This window comes from Corvus hawaiiensis, chromosome 11 (assembly GCF_020740725.1).
Source record: "Corvus hawaiiensis isolate bCorHaw1 chromosome 11, bCorHaw1.pri.cur, whole genome shotgun sequence".
NCBI classification, from domain to species: Eukaryota; Metazoa; Chordata; class Aves; order Passeriformes; family Corvidae; genus Corvus; species Corvus hawaiiensis.
Window position 1 is genome coordinate 14262162 of NC_063223.1, and position 22127 is coordinate 14284288.

Below are 22127 nucleotides of genomic sequence, written 5' to 3' on the forward strand. Positions count from 1 at the left end.
AAGACATTGTTGCATGTTATTTTTTTTACTGGTACGCGTCATGCTCTATATGCCTTCCTGCGTGCCTGCAGACCTAAATGGATCATTAGAGCCCAGAGATGCTGCAGCCAAAGCTGAAAAGCAGCTGTTAACTGCTTAAAGGGCCCTAAATTTGGATGAAAGGATGAGTACTGCTCAGCTACCATCTTTTCTGAGTCCCATATGACAATTGAAGCTTTGTGATGCCAGGTTTCCCATTCCATATGTATTGCCTGTCACAAGTCCTTGTCTGCCTGAAGGCAGAACAAGTGCTGCAGCCCTATCTTCATCCCCAGGAGCAGAGGAATAAAAACTGCAGCTACTCCAGAGGGAAGTCAGCTCGGCCAGCTAACAGTAGCAATAGGAGCCCTTCTAAAAGATGAGTGAACTCCAAAGTGTGTTCAAGCTTCCTCTGAACCGCAAGGAATATTTTTCAGTGTTGAGGTAGGTTGGTAAAGCTTGTAAGGCTTCCCCTGTTGATGTTAGAAGTTTGTTCAAAGTGTGGCCACAGAAGAGGAAAGGGGATTAATTCAGCTGAATCTTAGACACTTCTCTGCAGTGCCTACACTAAGACCTTGGTAACCCCAGGCTCCCTGCAGCAGATGGAAAACCTCAGACACTTCAGAGGGAGATTCAGATGCCTGGTGCTGTATATCTGCTCTGAAAGAGCAGAAAGAAATTCAGAACCCTGAGGAGCTCTCCTGTCTCATAAAGCTTCATGTTTTAATCAGGATGTAAGGGACTCTAACTTGGCTTACCTAGGGCAAACACATCAGGAACTTGGTGTCTATGGTTTGATGGTGCAAACACCTGAGAGACCTCTGTATTGCATCACCAGCTGATGAATGCTGCATGTTCCTACAGTCCTAAGTACCCAAAAAACCCACTTCTTGTTTTGAATCTGTTTCCTCCTTAGCAAGACTTGCAAAACTTCATCTGTTGGCCAGTAGTTTACACAAATTAGCTCATTTTCTACTAAAACTATAATTTTAGGCAGGCATTAATCTGCTTGTCTTAGCTCCAGCTCATGCAGCCTTGTGTCGTGAATGCTGTCATTTTCCAACACTGTTTTAGCATTCCTCAAGATAATCAGACATATTTTAAATGGGTTTTTTCCATTAGTTCAGAGTTCTGCACGGAGTGAAAACATTACCCCTAGTATGAATACTCAGCAGGGCTCAGTGTGCAACAGCCAGCCAGATTTCTGCTAAAATACTGCCACATCTCCTGCTGCAACTGCAGATTTTAAGCCAGCCTTTGCAGCCTGACTGTACAGTATTCTTGTTGACATGTTTTATTTCCTTTGCATTGAACTAAAGCCTGTCACTTGCACAGGCTGACAGCTACTGACATCAGCCTGTGCCCAGCAGAACCAGCCTCATTAGTGTGGCTCCCTGATGATGGGGGGAAGTAGTTCTTCAGGTATGCAGGATTACACCCTTTTAAAATGCCTGCCAGATCAGGTTCCCTTTCTTTTTGACTGCTTCTGAGCATTATAAACATGTTTTCTGGTGAAAGTAATGAAAGCAAGGGTATGTGCCTGTTTGCTGGGACCATGTCATCTGCTGTCACTGTCCCTTGTAGCCTGTGTCTGGGGGCTGGAGATTGTTGGTTTAGTTTCAGGCTACAGATGTTGGTCCAGCTTCCTGTTTCATAGATTTGAACTAAGAAATTGAAATCCAGAGTTGATTTTTTTTTTAAACTCGAAGCATCCTGGCTGTATCAGGAGGACCAGGGCCTGACTGTCCCCCCGTACTGGGCACTGATGATGCCACACCTCAAATCCTGGGTTCAGTTTTGGGCCCCTCACTACACAAAAGACACTGAGGTGCTGGAGTGTGTCCAGAGAAGGGCAACAGAGCTGGGGAAGGGGCTGGAGCACAAGTCTCCTTGGGAGTAGCTGGGGGTGTTTAGCCTGGAGAAAAGGAGGCTCAGGGGGGACCTTATGGCTCTACAACACCTGAAAGGAGATTGTAGCCAGGTGAGGGTTGGGCTCTTCTCCCAGGTAACAAGTAACAGGACAAGAGGAAACAGCCTTATGTTGGACCTGGGAAGGTTTAGATTGGATATTGAGGAAAATTTCTCCACCAAAAACATTGACAAACACTGGAACGGGTGGTCTAGGTCAGTGGTGGAATCACCATTCCTGGAAGTGCTTAAAAGCCACGTAGTTGGGGCACTGAGGAACATGGATTTAGTGGTAGCTCGGCAGTGCTGGGTTAATGGTTGGACTTGGTGATCCTAGAGGGATTTTCCAATGATTCTATGCTATTAATTAAAATGCCATCTTTGCTGTGATACTGTCACCCATGTGACATCAACTGATGTGCAAAGTACAGGTACAACCACCTCAATGCAAATTATGAAATATTTAACCAATCTGCTCTTAGCAGCACGTATCCCCTAAAAGGTCTTATAATTTCATCAAATAATGGGGCTTGATGTGGACTGTCTTTCTTTGAACTGGCAGTTTTGCCATCTCCCTCCTATGCAGCTTAGAGCAGAGGAGGTGAATATACTGCTTCCCTACCATGTATGTTGAAAATTTCTGTAATGTGTTTAGCCTTGTGTGGGACCAGAGCTGCTTAATCCAGTTTTGTTATTTACTTACTGATGTCAAGTAGAAATCAATTTTTCGCTTAAATAGTGTTACAGCCAGAGGAAGGGAAAAGGGAAGAAATATCTATGAACTGGACATTCCAGAATATAAATTACTTTGTTTTTGCAATTGTTACCCAGGATAGGTGACAGTGATACAGGGTCCTATTACCTGTGTTAATTTTGATTGTTAAAAAAAAAAACAAGAACAAAAACTTATCATGGTTTAATTTTCTAGTCTATTCTTCCTCATTTACATAAACTGCAATTCTTGCATTGGAATAGAAGCAGCTCTGCTTGCAGCAGTGCAGAACTGTGCAGTAATTACTGTATTCCGGCTGAGATAATGAGTTTTTATCTCCACACTGCCCGCTCCTAACAGTGGACTGGCTTAATAGTTATTTATTTTGACTAATCTCCCATAAAAGTTGTTCCCCTTAGTCTCCTCCATTACGTGATTTAGATGGAGAATCACTCTAGTGCTTGTTTTTTATTATAGTGGTTATGGAACATTACCGGAATTAAATATAGACATATTAAGGAGTCTGGCACAGTAAATACTGCACTTGTGAAGCTTGGGGGTTGAGAGATTGGAACAAAACCTGTTTCTCCAGCACCTTCCCATGTTCCCAGCTAAATAAAGCAGAGGTTCAAACCCCGGGCTGCTTATCTGCAGCACTGTTTGTTTCCCTCTGTTAAAATTTACTGGGCACAGATGAATAATTAAAGTTTTCCTGCCCACAGTTGCTGCCATTTGAATAAATATTCCCACCAATGGAAGGGGTTCAGGGCCTCTGCATTTTGCTCAACACAGGACTCTGCTCAGGGCTGCAGGCACTGCCATGGCTCTGCAGCCCTCGAGCTGTGTCCACCCCAAAAAATGCTGCTTGACCTTTCACCAAATTCTCCCTCAGCACCAGCATGAGCTGCTGGCACTGGGAGAGACCTCTGCAAATGCTGCCTGCCCAGGGAGGGCTGCCCCTCTACCCTGCTCATTAGCTGGGAATGTGCTGCTATAAACGAGGCCAAATCAGGTCAGGGGAATTGCTGGGCAACAGCACCTGCTCATTTCACATCTAAATTTGACCTACTCACTCTCTGGAAGCATGGTATTAGCAGGTCAGGCCTGCTTCTTACTAAGGCTCATTTATTGTTTATAAAGAGTTAATGAATGATTAATAGATATTTTAATGCATTTTAATTAATTGCTGAAGAGGTCAATAGGTCGTTTAGAAATGTGGCTTGTAGCCATGTATGACATCTTCTATTGTGTTCATAACTGCCTGTCATGCATACAGTCTAAACATGTTTTATATCCTCTATAAATAATGTATGAACCTATTGTAAGGCATTTAGAAACAGTATTTCAGGATGGGCTGAGCCCAGTAGTTCTCACTCTGATTTGCAGTTTTTACTCTATGTGTTCACATTGCATTGACTTGGAGAGCACTGAGCCTGCTGCCTCTGGAACCTGTGATCCTGCTATCACCTGCTTGTAACATTGTGCCTGAAGCAGGCCTTGGCCATGAAAAACAGGCAAAATCTGGAAAGATGTTACAAGCTTAAGTAGCTGGATCAAGCCCAAGGCTAACAGTTAAAGCAACTGAATTAGAAGTTCCCTTCTGTAAACTAGCCCATTCTTCTACATTTTTTTTTTTAGATTTAGTATACATTGATTTATAAGGGAATGGGGATCATGGAACCATGGTCCTGAAGAATTAAACAGCACATCAGGAGGAGAGAGGACCTGTCTATGAGAATGAGTATCTTACCTTACTCCATGCAGGTGCTCTGAAAACAGTAAGCTGCCACAGTGGTAAATTCAAGCCCCAACCTTCCTCCCAGCTTTGGCTGTGTCTGGTGGGATACACTGCCTTGGTACTTCACATCATGAAGGCTGGCCAGCGTGTTAAACAGCCAAGCAAAGTTCCCTCTCCTGTGTATTCTCTGCCTGCTTCTGCCCATAGGCACAGATGATGGATGTCCCTGACCCCACAAGCTGCTGGCTGTGTCACGCCAGAGAGGCTGGTGGAGTTAGGGGGCAGCTCACGCACACAAATGGGATTGAAGGCCATAGACTTGATGAACTTAATATTTTTCCTACTGCAAATGAGGAGCCAGGACATCTGGTGGTAATGATCTAAATGCACTTCTATCCCATTGCAACACAAACATGAATTCCCAGGTCACCTAACTCTGCCTCATGTAATTATGAAAGCAGCTATTAGTGGCAAGGAAGATAAGTAGCAGAGGCTAGTCCCATATGTTTGAAATCATTCTCTGGTACAGATAATGGCATGAAAAAATAGGTAAAAACCAGCAGTGGAGGCTGAACTGCTCCAAGGCAGCTCTGGGTGGCTGTTTCGTGTCAAGAACTGGGGAAAGAAGTGAAAGAAACAGCTGAGTAAATATTTCAAGGACTGTTGAATCAGCAAGCACCTTGTGATGTTTAAGTGTTTTTTTCCAGGGCAAGAGCAGAGCAGGCAGCATTTTAACTGCCACAGGTTTGGTATCTTTTAATTTTTTAATATAAATTGATTTATGGCAAAAGAACACAGAGCTTATTAGGAACCTTCAGACTGGGAAGGAAAAGATGTTGTGTCAGCCTGAGAACCAACATCAGGAGGAGCTCAGGCAGGTGGCTTGTGTGAAGATGTCTCAGGGCACAGAGCTCAAGGACAGATGTGACACTGAGACTTCCCCCAGCACACAAGGTGGCCCTGGTCTGGATGAAGTTGCTGAGGTGCTGCTGGCCATCTAACAGTGTGTCAGTGTAGCTCTGTCACTGCTAGAAGGCAGGTGAGCTTGTCCCAAAATCCTTTGGATATCTTTGCCCTGCACTGATGCAGAGGCATCATGACTTCTGACTTGGCACATGCTCTCACTGTCTCCACAACTCTGCCTCCTCATTCCTAGGCTGGAGCAAACATCCCAGCTGATGTCAATGGGCTTCTGGAAGAAACAATGAAATACCAACCCCATTTCAGCAAACCTGCCATAGATTTAACTCCAGTGAATGGAAATACAGAATGAATTGGTTTTTTTTTTTAGTTTAATCCTCTGGACACTGAGCAGGCTACAGCAGAGTGAATTTATTTATCTTGGCTGAAAAACATAATAGCTGCATGGTTAATAGTCCTGGATGAACTATGGATTTTCTACCTCCTAAGCATATTGCTTAATTCTTCTACATCTGCCTCCCTTTAGCCCTCCCAACTCAAAACCTAATAATTGTACCTGAATTTTCAGTTACAAATGAGAAAGAAAGGTCAAAAAAAACCCCAAAAGTGATAATAAATATTATTGTCATATGGAAAGTTGTTCCTTTCTTCCCAGCCTCCAAATCAGAAATGGAATGTGGAAAAAAAAAAAAAAAAACAAACCAAAAAAAAACCAGAAAAGAAAACAGATGAAAAAGCAGATCAAATATTTATGTTGCCTGCAGTCATACTGGGGGTCTTTCCAAGAATCGTTCATCCTGATTTATGTTCAATCCTGATTCAAATGGCATGAGAAAACTTACTGCATAAAATGAAGTCTGGCCATATTTGTGGAGTGAATGATAAACCTTTCCAAGAAAAAACATGATTGTGTATATGGAGTACAGGCAATCCCTTACAGAAAATTAATATATTTTTTCTTTTTTTCTGCACATTCAAAAGAAAAAATAATTGTGGGAAAGTGTTTTGTTTGCAGACCAGAACACAAAAGATAATTTAAAGATTAGATTTATTTTGCTTTGACTACTGTATTTGCATATATAAAATACAGTTTTAACACTTACGAATTAAACATTTTCAGGTATAACTTGAGTCTTGTCACTGGGAAGAGATGGATTTGTAGGCTCAGTGTTAGCCCTCAGTCTGCACTTGTACATCAAAAAGGCATAACTGTACCAAAAGAGTTCTGCCTCTTTTCAACATACCACAGTTTCTGCTGGGGATAAAGTTATGCTGGGATTAATGATCCCTATGCTGGTTTAGCCTCTTTCTTTCCTGAGTATGAATAAATCACTGTTTTACTGCTAGAAAAGGATCTGCATCAGGGTTAGATTTGTACAATCGGAATAATTCTAATATAAAGTGGTTTAAATCCTGTGCAGAAAAACACAGTGTAAGAAAGTTTCTTAAAACTTCTCATGGTTAAACAAGAATGTGCAGAAAAACACTGCCTCATTTTGTAGAAATAAAATGAATTAAATCCTTTCATTAGGTAAGGTGGTTGTCTGGTGAGGCAGAATAATGCTATGAGGACAGAGAGTTGTGTGGGGTGGCTTTTTAAGAAGGTAGCCTCTGTAATACAGCCAATTTCTTCTTGTAGGTGTCACACGGTTCTCTTGTAAGCAAAATTGGCTGCTAAGATATAGCCTTAAAAAAAGTAAGTTGCAATTAAATAAGGCAAATCAGTGAGGTAGAATCGGGTATTATTTGCACCTTCAAGCAGTTTATTTGGATTAAAGCCCAAATCCAGCATTACAGCCTGGAATCAAAGGTGCTCTTCTCTTTGAAAAGCACCACCTTTTCTGTCGTTCTTACCAAGAAAAATTAAGAGAAAAAAGTAAATTAAAAAAATAAGGCTTGAGAACTGAAGTTTTTCAATTAATTTCTTTTAAATAGAAAAGGTGTAATGTTTTTTCTGAAGTATGACTATTTTGAGCAGTGCTTCGCCTCACATGAACTTTCTCATCTAAAGGGTGCTGTTTCCTTTCCTTTAAACAAGATAAGATTAGAGAAATGATTGCTTCCCTTATTTAAAAAACATACTCTTTTTATCTCCCAAGGGTTAAGAGTTAACTAACACTCCATGTGCTGGAAAGCAGAATTTCTAGAGTGGAACAAAACCAGTTAGAATATCCCACAGAAAAGGGAAACAAGGGACCCCAAAGGTTGGGAGTCACCAGGGTCAGGAAAAAACACAGCAAGGCTCGTAAGGAAGGGTTGCTGAATCTGCCTTTGATGATTTAATTATGAATTTTTTTTCTGAAGTGTTGCAATCACTCTCAGAATGTCTTGGTTCCAGCATTTGATTATTTTTCCTCTGATTGTCTCATTTTTGTCATCATCCATGCCAAAGAAAATCCAGGCATAAAAATTTATTGCATAAAAGAGATGATCTAATAAAAAAATACAGAGACAGGAGCCTCCTGTGTCACAGCTTTGGTCTGTTTGTGTCTCTGTATTTGCCTCAGGAAAAAGCTCTTCACTCTTGCAGGGTCATACAGGAGTTTGCTGGTACTGGCACACATTGTTTGCTGTTTATCAGTCATGTCTTCTCTCTTCACATGTAAATGGCTTTTTTAGCAGTTTGCTGTCTTTATCTTGAATGGGTTGTTATTGTGTTGTTATTCTCCCATAAAATCCAGGTTCAATAGGCAAACCATCATAACTTGTTTCACAGAAAGGAATGGAACAAAGACTATTCAGCAGAGACTATATCCTGAAATCTTACTCAAAGCTCCTGGAGAGTAAGCTTGTGGAGATCTAGGAGAGTCCCAGAGGTCTGGCTTTGGACCAAAAAAAATTTGTATCACATTTATGTGTAACACAACAGGAGGGAAAAATGAGAACGAGCTCTGGATGCTGGGGTAGAAATGCTGTGCTGCCCTCCTTTATCAGATGAAAAAGGACAGAGATGGTGAGTGGTTGGTGAGTGGGTTCCTTAGATAAGCATGACAAAAATGTGCAGAAATGTCCACAAAACTTGTGCAACATCCACAAATCTTGTGCATGTTCAGGACCTGCAGAATACAGAACTGTCCTGTATCTACTCAGCAAGGAAAGCAGTCCTGGGAGAAGAAGTCTTGTTTCCATCTGACCTCCCCACATCCCAAAGCTCCTCCTTGCAAAGGAGCCTTAGGGGTATTTTAAATCCCACCACACAACATTATTGTAACATCAATACCAATTTTGCATGGAATCTAAACCATGACAGGGAGTCTTCAGGGTACTAAACCCCCAGGGTTGCTGTCCCCTGGAGAAATACGTGGTCTGTTTCCAACATGAGAAGCAATCTGTGTCTCTGGATGCTCTTCTGCTTTTCATTCTTTTGCCCTTCTTCAATCCATTACTGTCAGTTACACATAAGGGCAGTGCCCAAACCATGAGGTGCAACTGATAGATGTGAGAAAGGGCTGTTGCTGGTGGTTTGTTTGTTTAAAAAAACTTCCCAAAAGGGATAGCTGAATGGGAATCTCAGTCTGGAGCCTGTAAATTTTATCCTGTCACCAGTTTCTTAAGACTCAGTCAAACAGCTTTGAGTATTCAATGTTTCTTGATATGATGGTTCTTATCCTGGTACCTGTCTGCTCTTGGAAGTCTGAGACCCTGCTTTTAATACATCTGTCCTGAGGCTCATCTGACAGCAAAGCACGTGCATGTCCTCAGCTCAAAGTAAAGAAAGTTTAGGCTAAGGTTACTTACTGTGAGAAAGCAACTTTAAGATGAAAAGTGAGCAGAAATGAAAGATGGTTTTATTTTTAGGAAAGAACTTGGCTTTGAGTAATAACTGTTGCAGAGTTCAGGACTGTTGTTAGCAAAGAAAGGGTTTGTGGTCTTGTTTAATATAGCACTGCTGGTTCTCTGCTTCATGGTGATTCTTTCATTTTTAGTTTGTCCCTGTAAAAAGTTTCTTGTCTGGAGATTGGCTGTGATTTAATGGCATTCTTCTAACCTGCTCGTCCATGACCAATTCCTCAGCATTTCAGAGCATCTAAAGTGCATTTAGAGCCCTGGAGGGTTTTTTCTGTCTTTATTTGTGAGGGGCCAACTCAGTTTTGTTATGCCTCAACAATGGTTGTCAGAGGCATGTGGAGGAGGGGTACACATGTGCCATGTGCAGGAGGCAACTAGAAGAAGCCAGGATGTCCAGACTGTGCACCCAAGAAAAGCCATAGTACTTGAGTGCCTTCAGCAGCCTGAGAACTGCATCTTGGTCAGGGCAAAGAAAAGAACCCACTGCATGCAGGCATGCTTGTGAACAAGAGGCAATACTCTGTCTCTAAAAGATGAGCATCTGACAACTGATTGCAGGATAAAATGCCACCTGCATACTTGTACCAAGATGGAGTACTCGATGCTTTTGTCCCTGGAACCCAGAGCGTAAGGACTGAATGCACTGTGGAGACTTCCATCTGCACTATTTCATTTGCTGTATGTTGGTAGCTCATGCTCTTTGCACAGTGTTAGCACCACAGAAATTACCTTTTTATTGCCCACTTTCAGAAAGGTCATAATAACAACTGCCCAAACCTCTCCGATCCTGTTTGACTTGCCCCCTGATCCCTGCTGTTGTTGCCTCTGTTTTTCAGCTCGTCATGAAGTTATCACCAAAGAGATCCTTGAGCTGGATACGTGGGAGAACCAGTGGAATGTGGTGGCCACCAATGTCCTCATGCACGACAGTTACGATGTTTGCCTTGTGGCTCGGCTGAACCCGCGGGATCTTATCCCTCCTCCCCCAGATTTAGTGGACCAATAGAAGTTCAGTGACCCTCAGCGCTTCCAGATTCTGCAGAAACTGAAGAATTTGGGGAGACAAATGCTGCATTGGCTCTGGATCACAGCAGAGTCCCACAGAGAGGAAATGGCAACACGCGCTTAAGGACAGAATTGCCTTTGAGCTGTGCTTCTCCGACGATGCTTAATTTGCTAGTACTGGTGCTCTGGACTTCTGTGGTTGAAAGCCAAGGTTGTCCAGCCTTTGTGTGTGGCTCTTCGTCTTCAATCTGGCTGTGCAAGCTCCAGTGTTGGGTGCAGCCTGGGCTGCTGGGACCCTTTGCCTCACAGGCGAAGTGGCAGCCCAGGGCTCAGTTCACAGCAGACATATGACAGAAAGCTCTAGCCAGGGAAATCCCTCCTCTGCCGTTCATCCCACTTGGATCTACTAAGCTACCCAGGAAGCTAAGAAATAGATGAACTCAGCTGATGAAAACAAGTGCCAGACTGTAATTGACTGATGCAAAGGGAAAACACAGAAAAGCCTTTGTGTGAAACAAAATCCCATTAGCCAAGGTCCATTAGCCAAGAACACCAGCTCCTGCAAACGTTATCTAAAGCACAGACAGGACAGTCAAGACATCCTGTCTTTGCTAATAGACGGAACCTGTGCTAGCAGAAAACTAATCCTTTGGCAGCAAGTCACAGATGAGTCTTTCAGCAGGGTCGGTAGGCAATCTCTACCAAAGACCAGAAGAATCTTAAATTTTCACATAGATCCTATTTCTTACAAGGTCTGGTGTGACCAGGACCTTAGAGCTCAATTAATAAACTTCCTTTGAGAGATGAAGAAGGGGGTGCAAACTAAAAGTAATAAATGAGAGCAGTATTTGCATATCAGCATTGCAGCTACAGGGAAAGGAGAGATGTGCTAAACAATAAAGGTTTATATAATAGGAATAGCTTTAAAGAAGTAGCATAAGGCAAATTCTCTACCAACAAAATTGATTATAATCACAGGGAAGAGGAACAATTCAAACAGTGCTTCTGTTTGAAGGCAGTGTTAGCCTTTGTAGGGCTTGAAGACAATAGGTTAAAATGAAAATTGTTACCGGAACTGCTATCCCATTTGAATTACCAATAACTATTCATCAGTTCTCTGGTGCCTACCTTGCAGTGTATCTGTCACTGCCTGGGCAGTACGGACAAGAGAACTGGAAATCTCAGTTGTGCTCTTGGGCCACAGTTGTAAATGACAGCATGCTGCAATGCAGACTGAATGTCAGAGGCAAACGTAAGAGTAAACTATGATATTGTATGAGAATGATCATTGTCAGCAAGAAGTGGCTTTTGATCACTACAAAAGCAGCAACAAAAGTGGAACAAAAAAATAGCAAAGAAATGAGGGAGTCCATCAGGTAGTTTACCCATAGTTACTTCCAGGGTTTATATTTTAGAGCATCTTGATTTTCTCTTTCAATCATGTTTTATGCTGCAAAAATGTCAGCTTTTTTTGTTGCTTTTTTGACTGCAGTGTTTATGGCAGAGAGGGATGGAGAGGATGATCCAAAAGCCCTTTCTCAATTCTGACTTTTGTTATTCATGAATTATTCTATAAATATCCAGAGGGAATATTAAGCTGTCATGTAAAAACTGTTAGCGGGAAGATCAGTAAGTTTTCCTGATAACTCCAGTAGGACACTGAGGAATGCTCAGACAATAAAGGAGTTGAGGGGAAAAAAATTGAGGAAAACATGTAGAAAAGAAGAAAATCCATGAGCCTTACAGCTAATTGCTTGTCTTCCTTTGTGTTTCCCAAGCAGAATGTGTGTCACAGCCTAAACATGTACTCTTGTGTTTGTATCATTTCTGTATTATTCAGCCATCCTTTTTTCTTTCCGTTGCTCATATGTAGGTCATCATCTGCCTAGAACAGAGTTGTGACAACCATGAACTTCAGTGGTACAAATCAGTGACCAGTTCCTAAAATCTCAACCCCTCTGGTAACCAAGCACAGTTGTAGGTGTAAGATCACGGAGGCAAACTCTGCTTTAATAAGTTTTTAAACAAAGTCAGCAGAAAGTTCTTCCAATCAATAATCATCCAATACTGGAAATCCTTCAACTTTTGTTGTTACTGCAAAATAAAGGTAATTTTTTTCTATCTTCTCTACATGGCTCTTAAGGCAGCTGGAAGTAATGCTCTTGAGTATCCATTATGGGTTTCCTTGTGAAATTCCAAATTCTGCAACTGTATCTACTGATTTTGTTTTTTCATCTTTTTTTTCTTTATTTTCTTTTTTTTTTAAGGAAGGATGTTTTAAAGGGTTTTTTTGGTCTTTGGTCTCTGCTCTGTGGTCTATTCCTTATGGTTCTTGTGGTTTAAAGCCTGGGCTAATCTAATGGATTTCACTCTCTGAAAGACAGTCTATTTGGAACATTTCAAGGGAAGAAGGGAGATACTTGCAATCTTTCATTAGTCATATTTGACCATGTATGTGAAACTCAGCTGACACTCTTCTATTAAACTTTTATTCCAGTAGTGAGCTGGCAGTTTCTTTTGCACTTTGCTTTTTAGACTGATATTTAATGAGCTGGATGGAAGGAAAGTATATACTCTGAGAAGGTCTGTCTTGGTAACTGAGGAGAGTAATGACATATATTTTATATATTGGCCTTGCAATCAGCGAGCTTGAGTTGCACTGGGCAGTTAACAGAGTTTTTTTCATGCAGCATGGCCAAGTGACCTTCTGCCACCTGCACTGAGCATCACCTTTCCTGCTGCCCACAGGGTCTGACTGCCAGTGGGGATCCTCATGTGTCTGTCTCTCTTTCTGCCCAACTCAGAATGTCTAGCACTATTTATTAAGCAGGGGAATGGGTTTTTTTTCTGGATTAAATATCTAGAATGGGGCCACTAACTTCTTAATTTTATGTGGGCCCCATTCAGTTCCTGGGTTGCCCTTGGGATGACTATGATTTCCAAACCACTATTTGAAAGTGTAGCTTGTCTGAAGGCAGAAGCAGAAACCATGCTTATTGAGAGGTATAGAACTCAGCCAAAATCCTTCTGAGAGTATAAGAATCTGCAGGTCTGCTATGTCCATGGGTAATTTCACATTGCTGTGAAAGTCATTAAGAGTCTTGATTTCTTCTATGACAAAACCTGATGCAAAAATAAAAATGAAATAATTACAGAGTATGCATTCTCCAACCTTAACCAAGTGTGGGTTTCACTGAAATAATATTTTACTGCAGCCTCTTTCCATCTGAGCAGCAGGTAGCTGAGTGTTTCACCAAGGCTGGATTTATATCATCCATAACTCTAAAATGTAAGCAGTGCTGGAAGCTACCGACTGTTTAAATGAGTGGGGCGTTATGAAGAAAAAGCATATACTACAGTTTCACTTGAAGTGCTGAAGTACTTCATCAGTTCCCATACATGAAGAAAAATGTTGGAATGGTAGCTGGTCACGTGGCACACAGGGAATAAAGAAAAAAGAAATACAATGCTACAAAAAGCTAATTGAAGCTCTCCATTTTTATCCCCAGCGAATGTTTTATTTTGAAATTGCCCAGAGATAACTGATTTCATAAGGATCCCTGCAGATTTCTCATGTCTGTTTTCATACATGTGCTCACACAGGAAACCATCAGGCATCTGACTACTTATCCTCACACAGCACTGCTGGGGTTGGTTGCCTGTGCCTCAGTCCCTGCCCACAGCAGGCAAACACACACACGCATTTTGCATGTGTGCAGTATTGAAATTTATGGGGCAGCATCTGTACTGTGTTCCAGCAGACACACATTGCCACTCAGAAAGCCTTGATTTGCCAAAAGAAAATTCCTTGGTACATGCAGAGCTGTCACCTCTTCTACCAGCACTCCCAAATATGCTCCAGGGAAGAGGCTGAGGGAGCATCAATACAAGAGGCCAATAACAGAGATGGGAAGTGTTCCCAGGGTGTTACAACACGTGGTAGAGCCAAGGTGGGATGAATGATCCTCCCTATCTCCCCCTGGGGATGGTTCAGAAGAAAAAGGATTTTGCCCTGGATCCTGATCCTGTATTTTTTCCTCTACATGAGATGTGCACTGAGATCCAGGATCATCTGCCAAACAATGAAAATAAAAAGCTAGAATAATTTTTTTAAATGTTAAGATATATTCATAAAGATCTAATCTTTGGTTTTTTTCTGCTGATTTGGAAGATAACAACCTTCTTTCAATAAGCTGTTTACCTAGTGATTGCTGTCTTAGCTACGAGGGTGCTCCCTTTCACTGGCTGCTCTCTTAATGGATTATGTAGCTCCTCTGAAAATAAGTTTCATGAATCACAATGCTTTGGATCACCTGGTCAGAAATTCAGTTCTCATTTGCAAATGTCTGTAGCTCTCCCTACAGCTTTTCAAGTGGACTCTAGCTCCAGCTTCAAAGAAAAGCTATTTCACCCCCAGTTGTGCTCAGCTGGAACTAGTACATTTGCAATTTACTATCATTTGACGTGTAGAGGTTGAAAGCAAAGGAAATATTTGGAAATGGCAAAAATATACATAGAAAGTAGGCGGAAGTACACTTTCCTTCTCTCTTGGTGAATGTCTCAGTGTGTACTGCCCTGCCTGGTGTTTGATGGAGTGATTCACTAATCCCCCCTGGCTGCACCCACGGCACAGGCCAGGCTGGGGCTGCATGTTTGTATTGCTGGAGCAGAGAGATCCAGCATGGTGTGGAGCTGTGGCTCCTGACAGGCTGCCCTGCCCTGCCCTGCCTAAGGAATTACCTTCAAACCTTATCTTTAAGTGTTCCACAATGTCCACAAAGTGTATGTGTTTTATATACATATGTATAACATTATTTTTAGAAGTTCTTTACTGACAGCAGTAAGATCCTTTTTATAAAACATACCTGGCAACTCTGTCTTCTGCCTAGCTCATCAAAGTACTTAGAAAAGAAAGTGTTGGTCTTTAAATAATTGTAACTATTCTGGGCTTCAAGTCAAAAAGAACCTTAAATGCCTTGCTGAGCTAAGGAACAAATGGAGAAATCTTTTAGTACTCCCCTGTGTCTTATTCCTTCTCCAATTTTTTGCTGTCTGTAGCGCTCTCCTCAGAAGCTCAGTGTTTTCTCAAAACCTTTGTGCAAGTCTCTTCTGTTTCTCTTCCCCTAATCCCATTTCTTCCTCGGCCCATTTATCTGACCAGCCCTTAAACTCCTTTATTTCTCCTTCAGTTCCCCAGAAGCTGGGAACAGCCACTTGGGGTGTTCACCAGTTCCTGACCTTACAGAAGCCTATCACTCCAGCCTCAAACCAGCTTTGAAGGACAAAAGGAAGATCACACCAGCTCCCTGGATTTGAGGACACTCATTTTCAGGCAGGTTCTAGTGATGCCATGAAGATTTTTTGCCATTTCTTTTATACCCCTGTTATACCTTTTTTACAACTTCTGTATTCCTAGTGCTTTTTGCCTACATTCTTGGACTTGTTTGTCAAGCTGAGAGACTAAACATTTTAGAAGCTTCGTAGCCAGGGATCAGTGTGCCCCAGACCCCAAGGTCCTCTCCAGAACACATTCTGTAAACCAAGATAGAACCATCCAGGGGAAGGTTCCTTGGGGAGGGGGGCTCACCTGAGCCTCTCATTGGGGAATCTTTGATAGAGATGCTAATTAGTAAAACCTATAATGTTATAGCAGATCTTTGGGGATATACTTGGGGGGTGCATTTAGATGCATATGACCTGAACGTGTGCACCTAAGGATCCTTGAAATAAATACCAAGGTAAAATCCCTTTTCCCCTTCTAACCATGTTTGACTCTTGATTTTAAGACCAGGAAAAGGCATCACTAGCCCCAGCCCAAATTCTGCTGTTCATTCTCATACCAGATGAAACATGCCTGCTCTGCAATGCTACAAGTGCTGTGGCTACGACCAGGGCTGGGAGGTGACCTGCATCCACTCAGCCCTGCCACGTCTCGCTGCGTGGTGCTGGTGAGTTTGATGTTAAATGCCTCGCATACTGTGCATGCCACGGCTGTAATGACTGCAGGCACAAGCCATTATCATTACCTCTGATTCCTGAACACTGGTTGCTACAAAAACTGCCTGAAGCACAGAGGGAGGCATCTTCATTATTGCATTATAGCTCACGTCTTAAAGCTAGATTTCCTTCTGCATTTTCAGTCAGGCCAGGTTTCACTAAAGAACTGGGTCTCTAATTTATCAGGTTTTAACATTGGTATTTCTTCTCCACTTTGTCCTTTTCTAGTCATTCTTTATAATAATACAAGTGATTTCACCAGCTTTTCTGTGGAATGCATTATCCAAGCCAGCCTCCCAAGGCCACTGGCTTTTCATTATCAGGGTCCAAGTACAGCCACTAAAGTGCCAGTCAGCTGCACTACTTTATTTTCTCACTCAGCAACTTCATAGTAGAGGAAATATATTTCATCCATACATGCAGTAATGTGAGAGGAAACCACTTCCCACATACACAAATTCCTGACTCATTCCTTTCAAATGTGGCTAAAACAACTGCTGAATCCAAACATAAAAAGCTTTGATACCCTTTCAATAGGCTTTTCCAGGCTTCCCAGTATGAGGAGGAGGATCACAGGGAGATGTCTTGTAATGAGAGCACAGATTGGAAATTTGAACCTCTGGAGTGTGTTTTCAGTTCAATTACTCCATTTACTAGTCTTGGGCATCTGGTCTCCCCACCCAGGTTCACCCATATGAAATAGTTATAATAATATATTCCTACTCATTTTGTGGGTCTGCCTTGGTGTGTTCAGAGGGAGTGGCTCACATGTCTGTAATGTTGAGATCCACATATCAGAAAGTGTTATACAGTGTTGCACTGCTCTCACCTCCTTGATTTTTGGTAACATATTTGGCCCTAGCATTGAGAAACTGAGCCTTTCTGGGAAAGGAGAGATCAGATGTTTGCAGCCAACAAGGGCATTTTGTTTACTCCTTCACAGAAAAGCAGCACCACATATCTAATTGTTGATGTGTTAAGTAGAAGAAGGAATGTAGGGCTTATTACATGTGCCTTCGTAGCCAGTTTCACTTGTACCCAGGCAGAACTAATCTCAGCAAATTGAGAGGTCACTAACTGAGGCTAAATTTGAACATTAGTAATTAGAAGGATGAATGAACTGTATTTTTCTCAAAGCAGATTTGATTTAATAAAATATGCTGCTTAGATAGACACAGTTGCTATGAAGAAAAAAAGAGAAGGTGCTTTGCAGAACCGTAGTAGACTTACTGGGTAACTGAGACCTGAATTTAGATGACCTACCACATGTTTTATAGGAAAACTTCAGCTCTCTGGGGAGCTCTGTAACAAATCTGTGATGCATTTAACTAGTCACTAAAAGGCCCTGCTGCATCCAGGGAGTCACCTACAGAACATGCATAAAAGGGTTTTACAGTATTGCTGAAACAATGTGGCATCTACTTGCTCAGCTACTGAATTAAATAAAACTAAGTAAAAGTTAAGAGGTTCTTAATTTGTTTATTGCTTGAGCATCCTTCAGTAATGACACCTTTTAAGGTTGTGTTGCCCACTTAACTATTTGAACAGTCTACAGGTACACTATAAAGTGTAGAGGGAAAGGTAAGAAGATAAAAAAGTAAGAAGAAAAGTGACTTTTAAAGGCGTCTGATTCCATCTCCTCTTTTCTGTTAGCAGGGACACACCTCCATTTAGGCAAAGCTATGGCCATCTTGCAGCTGTGAGATGTGATTTTAAGCTGAATAGATGTGCCCAAGCCAGATGTAATGATCAGCAGTGAAGATTCAATAGTGCAGGTGCCAGCTGTCGGAGCAATTCAGTCTGAGCTCTAGCTGGCTTGGACAGCCCATGCTGAAGCCCAAGCTGTTACATGCTCGCTGCTCTCATTAATTATCAGGCTCAGCTGAAGCTAACTAAGGTATTCACTCATGTTGCAGTCAGAACTCCTAAACGAGCATAAAAAAGACTAAATCTGTAGTTCATCTGCAGGATTTGAAAAAGCATTTTGCAGCCAGATCATTTTGTAGTCCATGTTGCCATGAAGCTACAAATTGCTTATACTGGCACAGCACAGAGAGAGGCACTGAGAACAAGTGCTCACTAAGGGGTGCGTGGCACAGCAGCTGCTTGTGCCAGCACTGCCACTTCAAAATTCACCCATCAAAGCATGCCTTCATGCACCAGCATTCACCTCGGCTCTGCAGCCAGCCCACTGTAAAGCCAGCTCTTTGGAGTGCTCTGAGGGGACAAACCGTCAACTATACAGAGACTGAAATTGCTCCAAAGCCTTGTCATAGCTGGTGCATTAATAGCTTACTGCTTGATGGCTTCTCAGGCTCTTACACAAAGATGCCAAATAGCAGATGAACAAAACTACAGGACAGGAAATTCACCCTCTTTCCAGTATTCACAGATGATAAAACCTTCCTGACAGTTATTGTTCAGTGTTTTTCAGAAGGGATGAAGAATCCACTGCTACCCAGCACTGCAGCATGGAGCAGCCATCTGATGCCCAAAATCACAGCTCTCTTGCCAGGAAATTTGCCATACTAATGCTGCTGCCCTAAGCTGCTCAGTCTTTAATCTGATTTCTTTGTTTCTTATTTCAGGCAAGCCGCTGTAACAGCAACGTTCACTAAAGGCTGCTAAGCCTCTTGGCTTGTCTGTAAAACTCAGGCGTGTTAGCAATTCTCTTGCTCTTCCTAGTTGGCCAGTGTCCTGCTCACTTGCATTTAAGGAGGACTTTAATGTGTTTTTACTACTCTGATATTGCACAGATCAGAGTGTAGTTACTGTTTCATTTCCCTAGATGAGCTAAGTAAATATTAATAAAGATTTATATGGCCTACTTTCATAAGGAAAGTAAATCTTTATAAGTAAAAATTCAAAGTGAAGCTATAGCTTGCTTTTTTTGGAGCCATGTGTTCACTGTGTATTTAATCATATTTCTATTGTAATTGGATTTACTGGATGCATTTTATAAAGTGCATTAGGAGATCCACAGGGATGTCTACTCAGAGGATGTGACCCACCAGCAGGATTTTTGGCCAAAGATAGAAATAGAAGCAGGATGAAACCAAGCCTGTTAAATGTTAGCATTTTAAAAAGCCTTCTCTGAGACTGAAAAATAGATAGTAATCAAAAGTCAATAAAAAGAAGTGTCATGTTGTCATTTATATCTAGTTTGGATTTAAACTGCAATTTTTGCAAGGAAAGGCATGTCAAGAAAACATTTTGTATGCCCAACCTGAATCCAAACCTGAAATTATCCACCTGCAGAAAGTCACCACTGTTCCACTGAAAAATATGGGTATAAATTCTAGAGAAGGAACCAACTATTAGGATCAATATAAAACCCACTGTTGAACCATCCATAAAGATCATCTGCTCGATCTAAGTCATAACAGGTTTCTGATGGATCTCAAATCTACACCAAATTCCATGTCAGTAAACCAGCTGAGACAAAACTGGAGTCAGAGAACATTGGAAATTTAGCTGCCTGGGGACAGCCCACAGTCTGACTGCAGAAGTGCTGGTCACTGGGTTAATGACACATTGAAACCCTTTTGTAGTAGGGGGAAAAAATCCATTAGAAAAACCGACAGAGACATCTAGCTCTACGACCTAACTGCTGCAGTTGTCTGCCATACAAGGGATTATTATGGAGATAAGCAAGCATGACAAAAATGTAACAATAACCTTTAAAAACAGGAGACTGGAAATACAATGCTGTTTTACTTGCAAAGTGTTTCTCATGCAAGTGTCCCTGGGAGATGTTTTATAATAAAGTTTGAATGAAATACAATAAAAATCAAATCAAAGCTCATTCACTACGTACCAAATGGAACAGTTCAGGTTTCAGCTTTGGTTTTAAAGCCAGGAAGATAATTTACTTGATGAATTTCTGCTGCTGCTCAGAATTCCAGAAAAAAAGAAAAACACAGTCACTCAAAAGGTAGTTTACAAAGAGTTTGGATTTAAAAGCTGATGTTGTCAAGAGATCAAAATTGAAAGAATCACAGAATTATTCAGCAAGAGCTTCAAATATCCATAAAATAAACAGAAATCAGTTCTATTCCAGGATCAAAAGCAGAATTTTACATGTACAGCATTTTCTTTTCAAGTATGCACATGGTAATTACTGCATGCAGAAATGTCAGTGTATTACATGTTTCATTTGCATGAAAAAGCTATGCAGCTACAGGCAGAGCTCAGCACCACTCTGTGTGCACCCCACCACTACAGCTTTGTGTGAAAGAGGGGAATGTAACTCCACAGCCCTGTGTGCATGAGGTTATTCAAATTCAATAGCCAAACATTGATTTGAAAAACAACAGCTGATGCAGAAGTCCAATGTTCATGTTGTTATTTCACTACTGTCAGAACTTTCCAGCTGGACTAGAGGGACCCAGTGTCAGGTAAGATTTGCTGACTTGAAAACTAAACAGCCTGCTCTTATTGGTACTTTTCCATTCCCAAATACAGGTCCAATGGGGTTGTAGCACGAAAGGTATTTTTGCTAATGCTTCATAAAATTCTAGATGAAGTTAAGGCTCTGTGCCAAAAGCTGTCTCTGCAAAGGTGTAAAGGCTCTCAGGTTAAATAGTGGTGATTTTCAGCCCCGGCCGATTTCCACATGGGGAATGTTACAATCAAGCTGGCAGTGATTTTTATGTAAATTAGTCCATTATCAGAGCTATATGTATCTGGCTACTAGTCTATAGGCCCTTAAGGAAAATTGACATCAGTATTTGCAAAACAAGCACTTTTTCCTTAATGTTCCAAACACTGTTGTTTGTTGGGTTTTTGGGTTTTCTTAAACAATGGTTCTAGGTCAATAGTTTGATGATTAAAAAACAGATCATAAAAGCAAAAGCTAGTTCTTAATCCCTAGAAATATGAAAATGTTTGGTTTAGTTAGCTCTATTATAATTTTTTACAGTATCTAGTTAGATAAGACACAGAAAAACAAGTAGGGCATGAAAAATAACCAATCTATGGGGGGGGGGGTAACATAAAAAAACCATGTTGAAGACTTCAGAAACTGTAAAGAAGCAGGAAGAGAACACCTGGGAAACATTTAGATGGTGCAGCGACTTTAACCTTGTATTAGCTGTAGGCCTTTCAGTCTTGCTGAAACACTCACCTGTTGGTTCACCATGAGCAGGTACAATTTGCAGGCTGTCAGCTGAGGACCAGCCATTATCAATCTGGTCTGATGTTCTGTGGCCAACACTGCATCCCTCAGGGAAGGCTGTAAAACCACTTCATTCTTCTTGCATATATTTCAACTGCCCATATTGCATGAACTGGTGGTGCTAAGTATCTGTCTGACCTTTTTGGCTGATCTGCATAATTTTACCATAATTTGTCATAATTTGCCCCCCTCATGGCATGGTTTAGCAAACAGAAGGTAGCTTTATTACAGAGCTTTTTCTGAATCAATAGTGCTGCTCTCATTGCAAAACTGCACATTACCTTTCGTTTCTACTTGACATACTGAGGTTTCACGTGAAGATGCGGGATGAAACACTGCTCCTATTGCAGTTCTGTTGTTGTTCTTTGCTCCTGTTGCAGTTCTGTTGTTGCTCTTTACTCCTATTGCAGTTTTGTTGTTGTTCTTTGACAACATCAGGGTTTAGCCACTGACTCTTTGTGCTACACAAAATGTGTGTTACAGAGAAGATCTTTTTTATCAGAGCCAGAAGTCAGGATCCTCGTTATTGAGAAAGCACTGCTGTAATGCTGCCAGCTGGGAGCACAGCTCGTTAAAGGTACAGTGTTATACAGTACTTTAGATACCTTATTAAGCATTGCCATAAATACATGGAATAAAATGATGTTCTAGGAGCACCTGGGTGAACAAATTTGAGAAATAAGGGTGTGAGTCATAACAGGAGTTCAGGACTCAAAACATTTCATGCAAAGCAGTAGCAAGATATTCAGTTAACCTCTCATGTCCTGATAATGATATAGGAAATGCTTTCGTGCATTGCAATTTTGGACTTATGCCTGGCAGGGAAATTAAGCTTACTTCTTTTGATATATTCTATTTAATCA

General features: G+C 41.5%; 1 protein-coding gene and 1 long non-coding RNA gene across 4 annotated transcripts in view; one reads left to right on the top strand and one right to left on the bottom strand.

Annotated features, from left to right (window-relative positions):
• Positions 1-12594, top strand: part of KBTBD12 (kelch repeat and BTB domain containing 12) — a 40309-nt gene extending 27715 nt beyond the window's left edge. For both annotated transcript variants that reach the window (XM_048315242.1, XM_048315243.1), the window contains one exon: positions 9923-12594. In XM_048315242.1, the coding sequence (XP_048171199.1) occupies positions 9923-10092 (170 nt within the window). In that variant the 3' untranslated portion in view covers positions 10093-12594. The remainder of the gene's footprint in view (positions 1-9922) is intronic.
• On the bottom strand, positions 11906-21634 carry LOC125331363. 2 transcript variants are annotated; one of them, XR_007206012.1, is made up of 3 exons: positions 21546-21634; positions 19906-19977; positions 11906-11976 (listed from the first exon to the last, which is right to left on the bottom strand). It is a non-coding gene; the product is annotated as an uncharacterized LOC125331363 (long non-coding RNA). The 2 variants fall into 2 exon arrangements; XR_007206013.1 differs by lacking the exon at positions 11906-11976 and adding an exon at positions 13572-14163.
• Between the last annotated feature and the right edge of the window lie 493 nt (positions 21635-22127).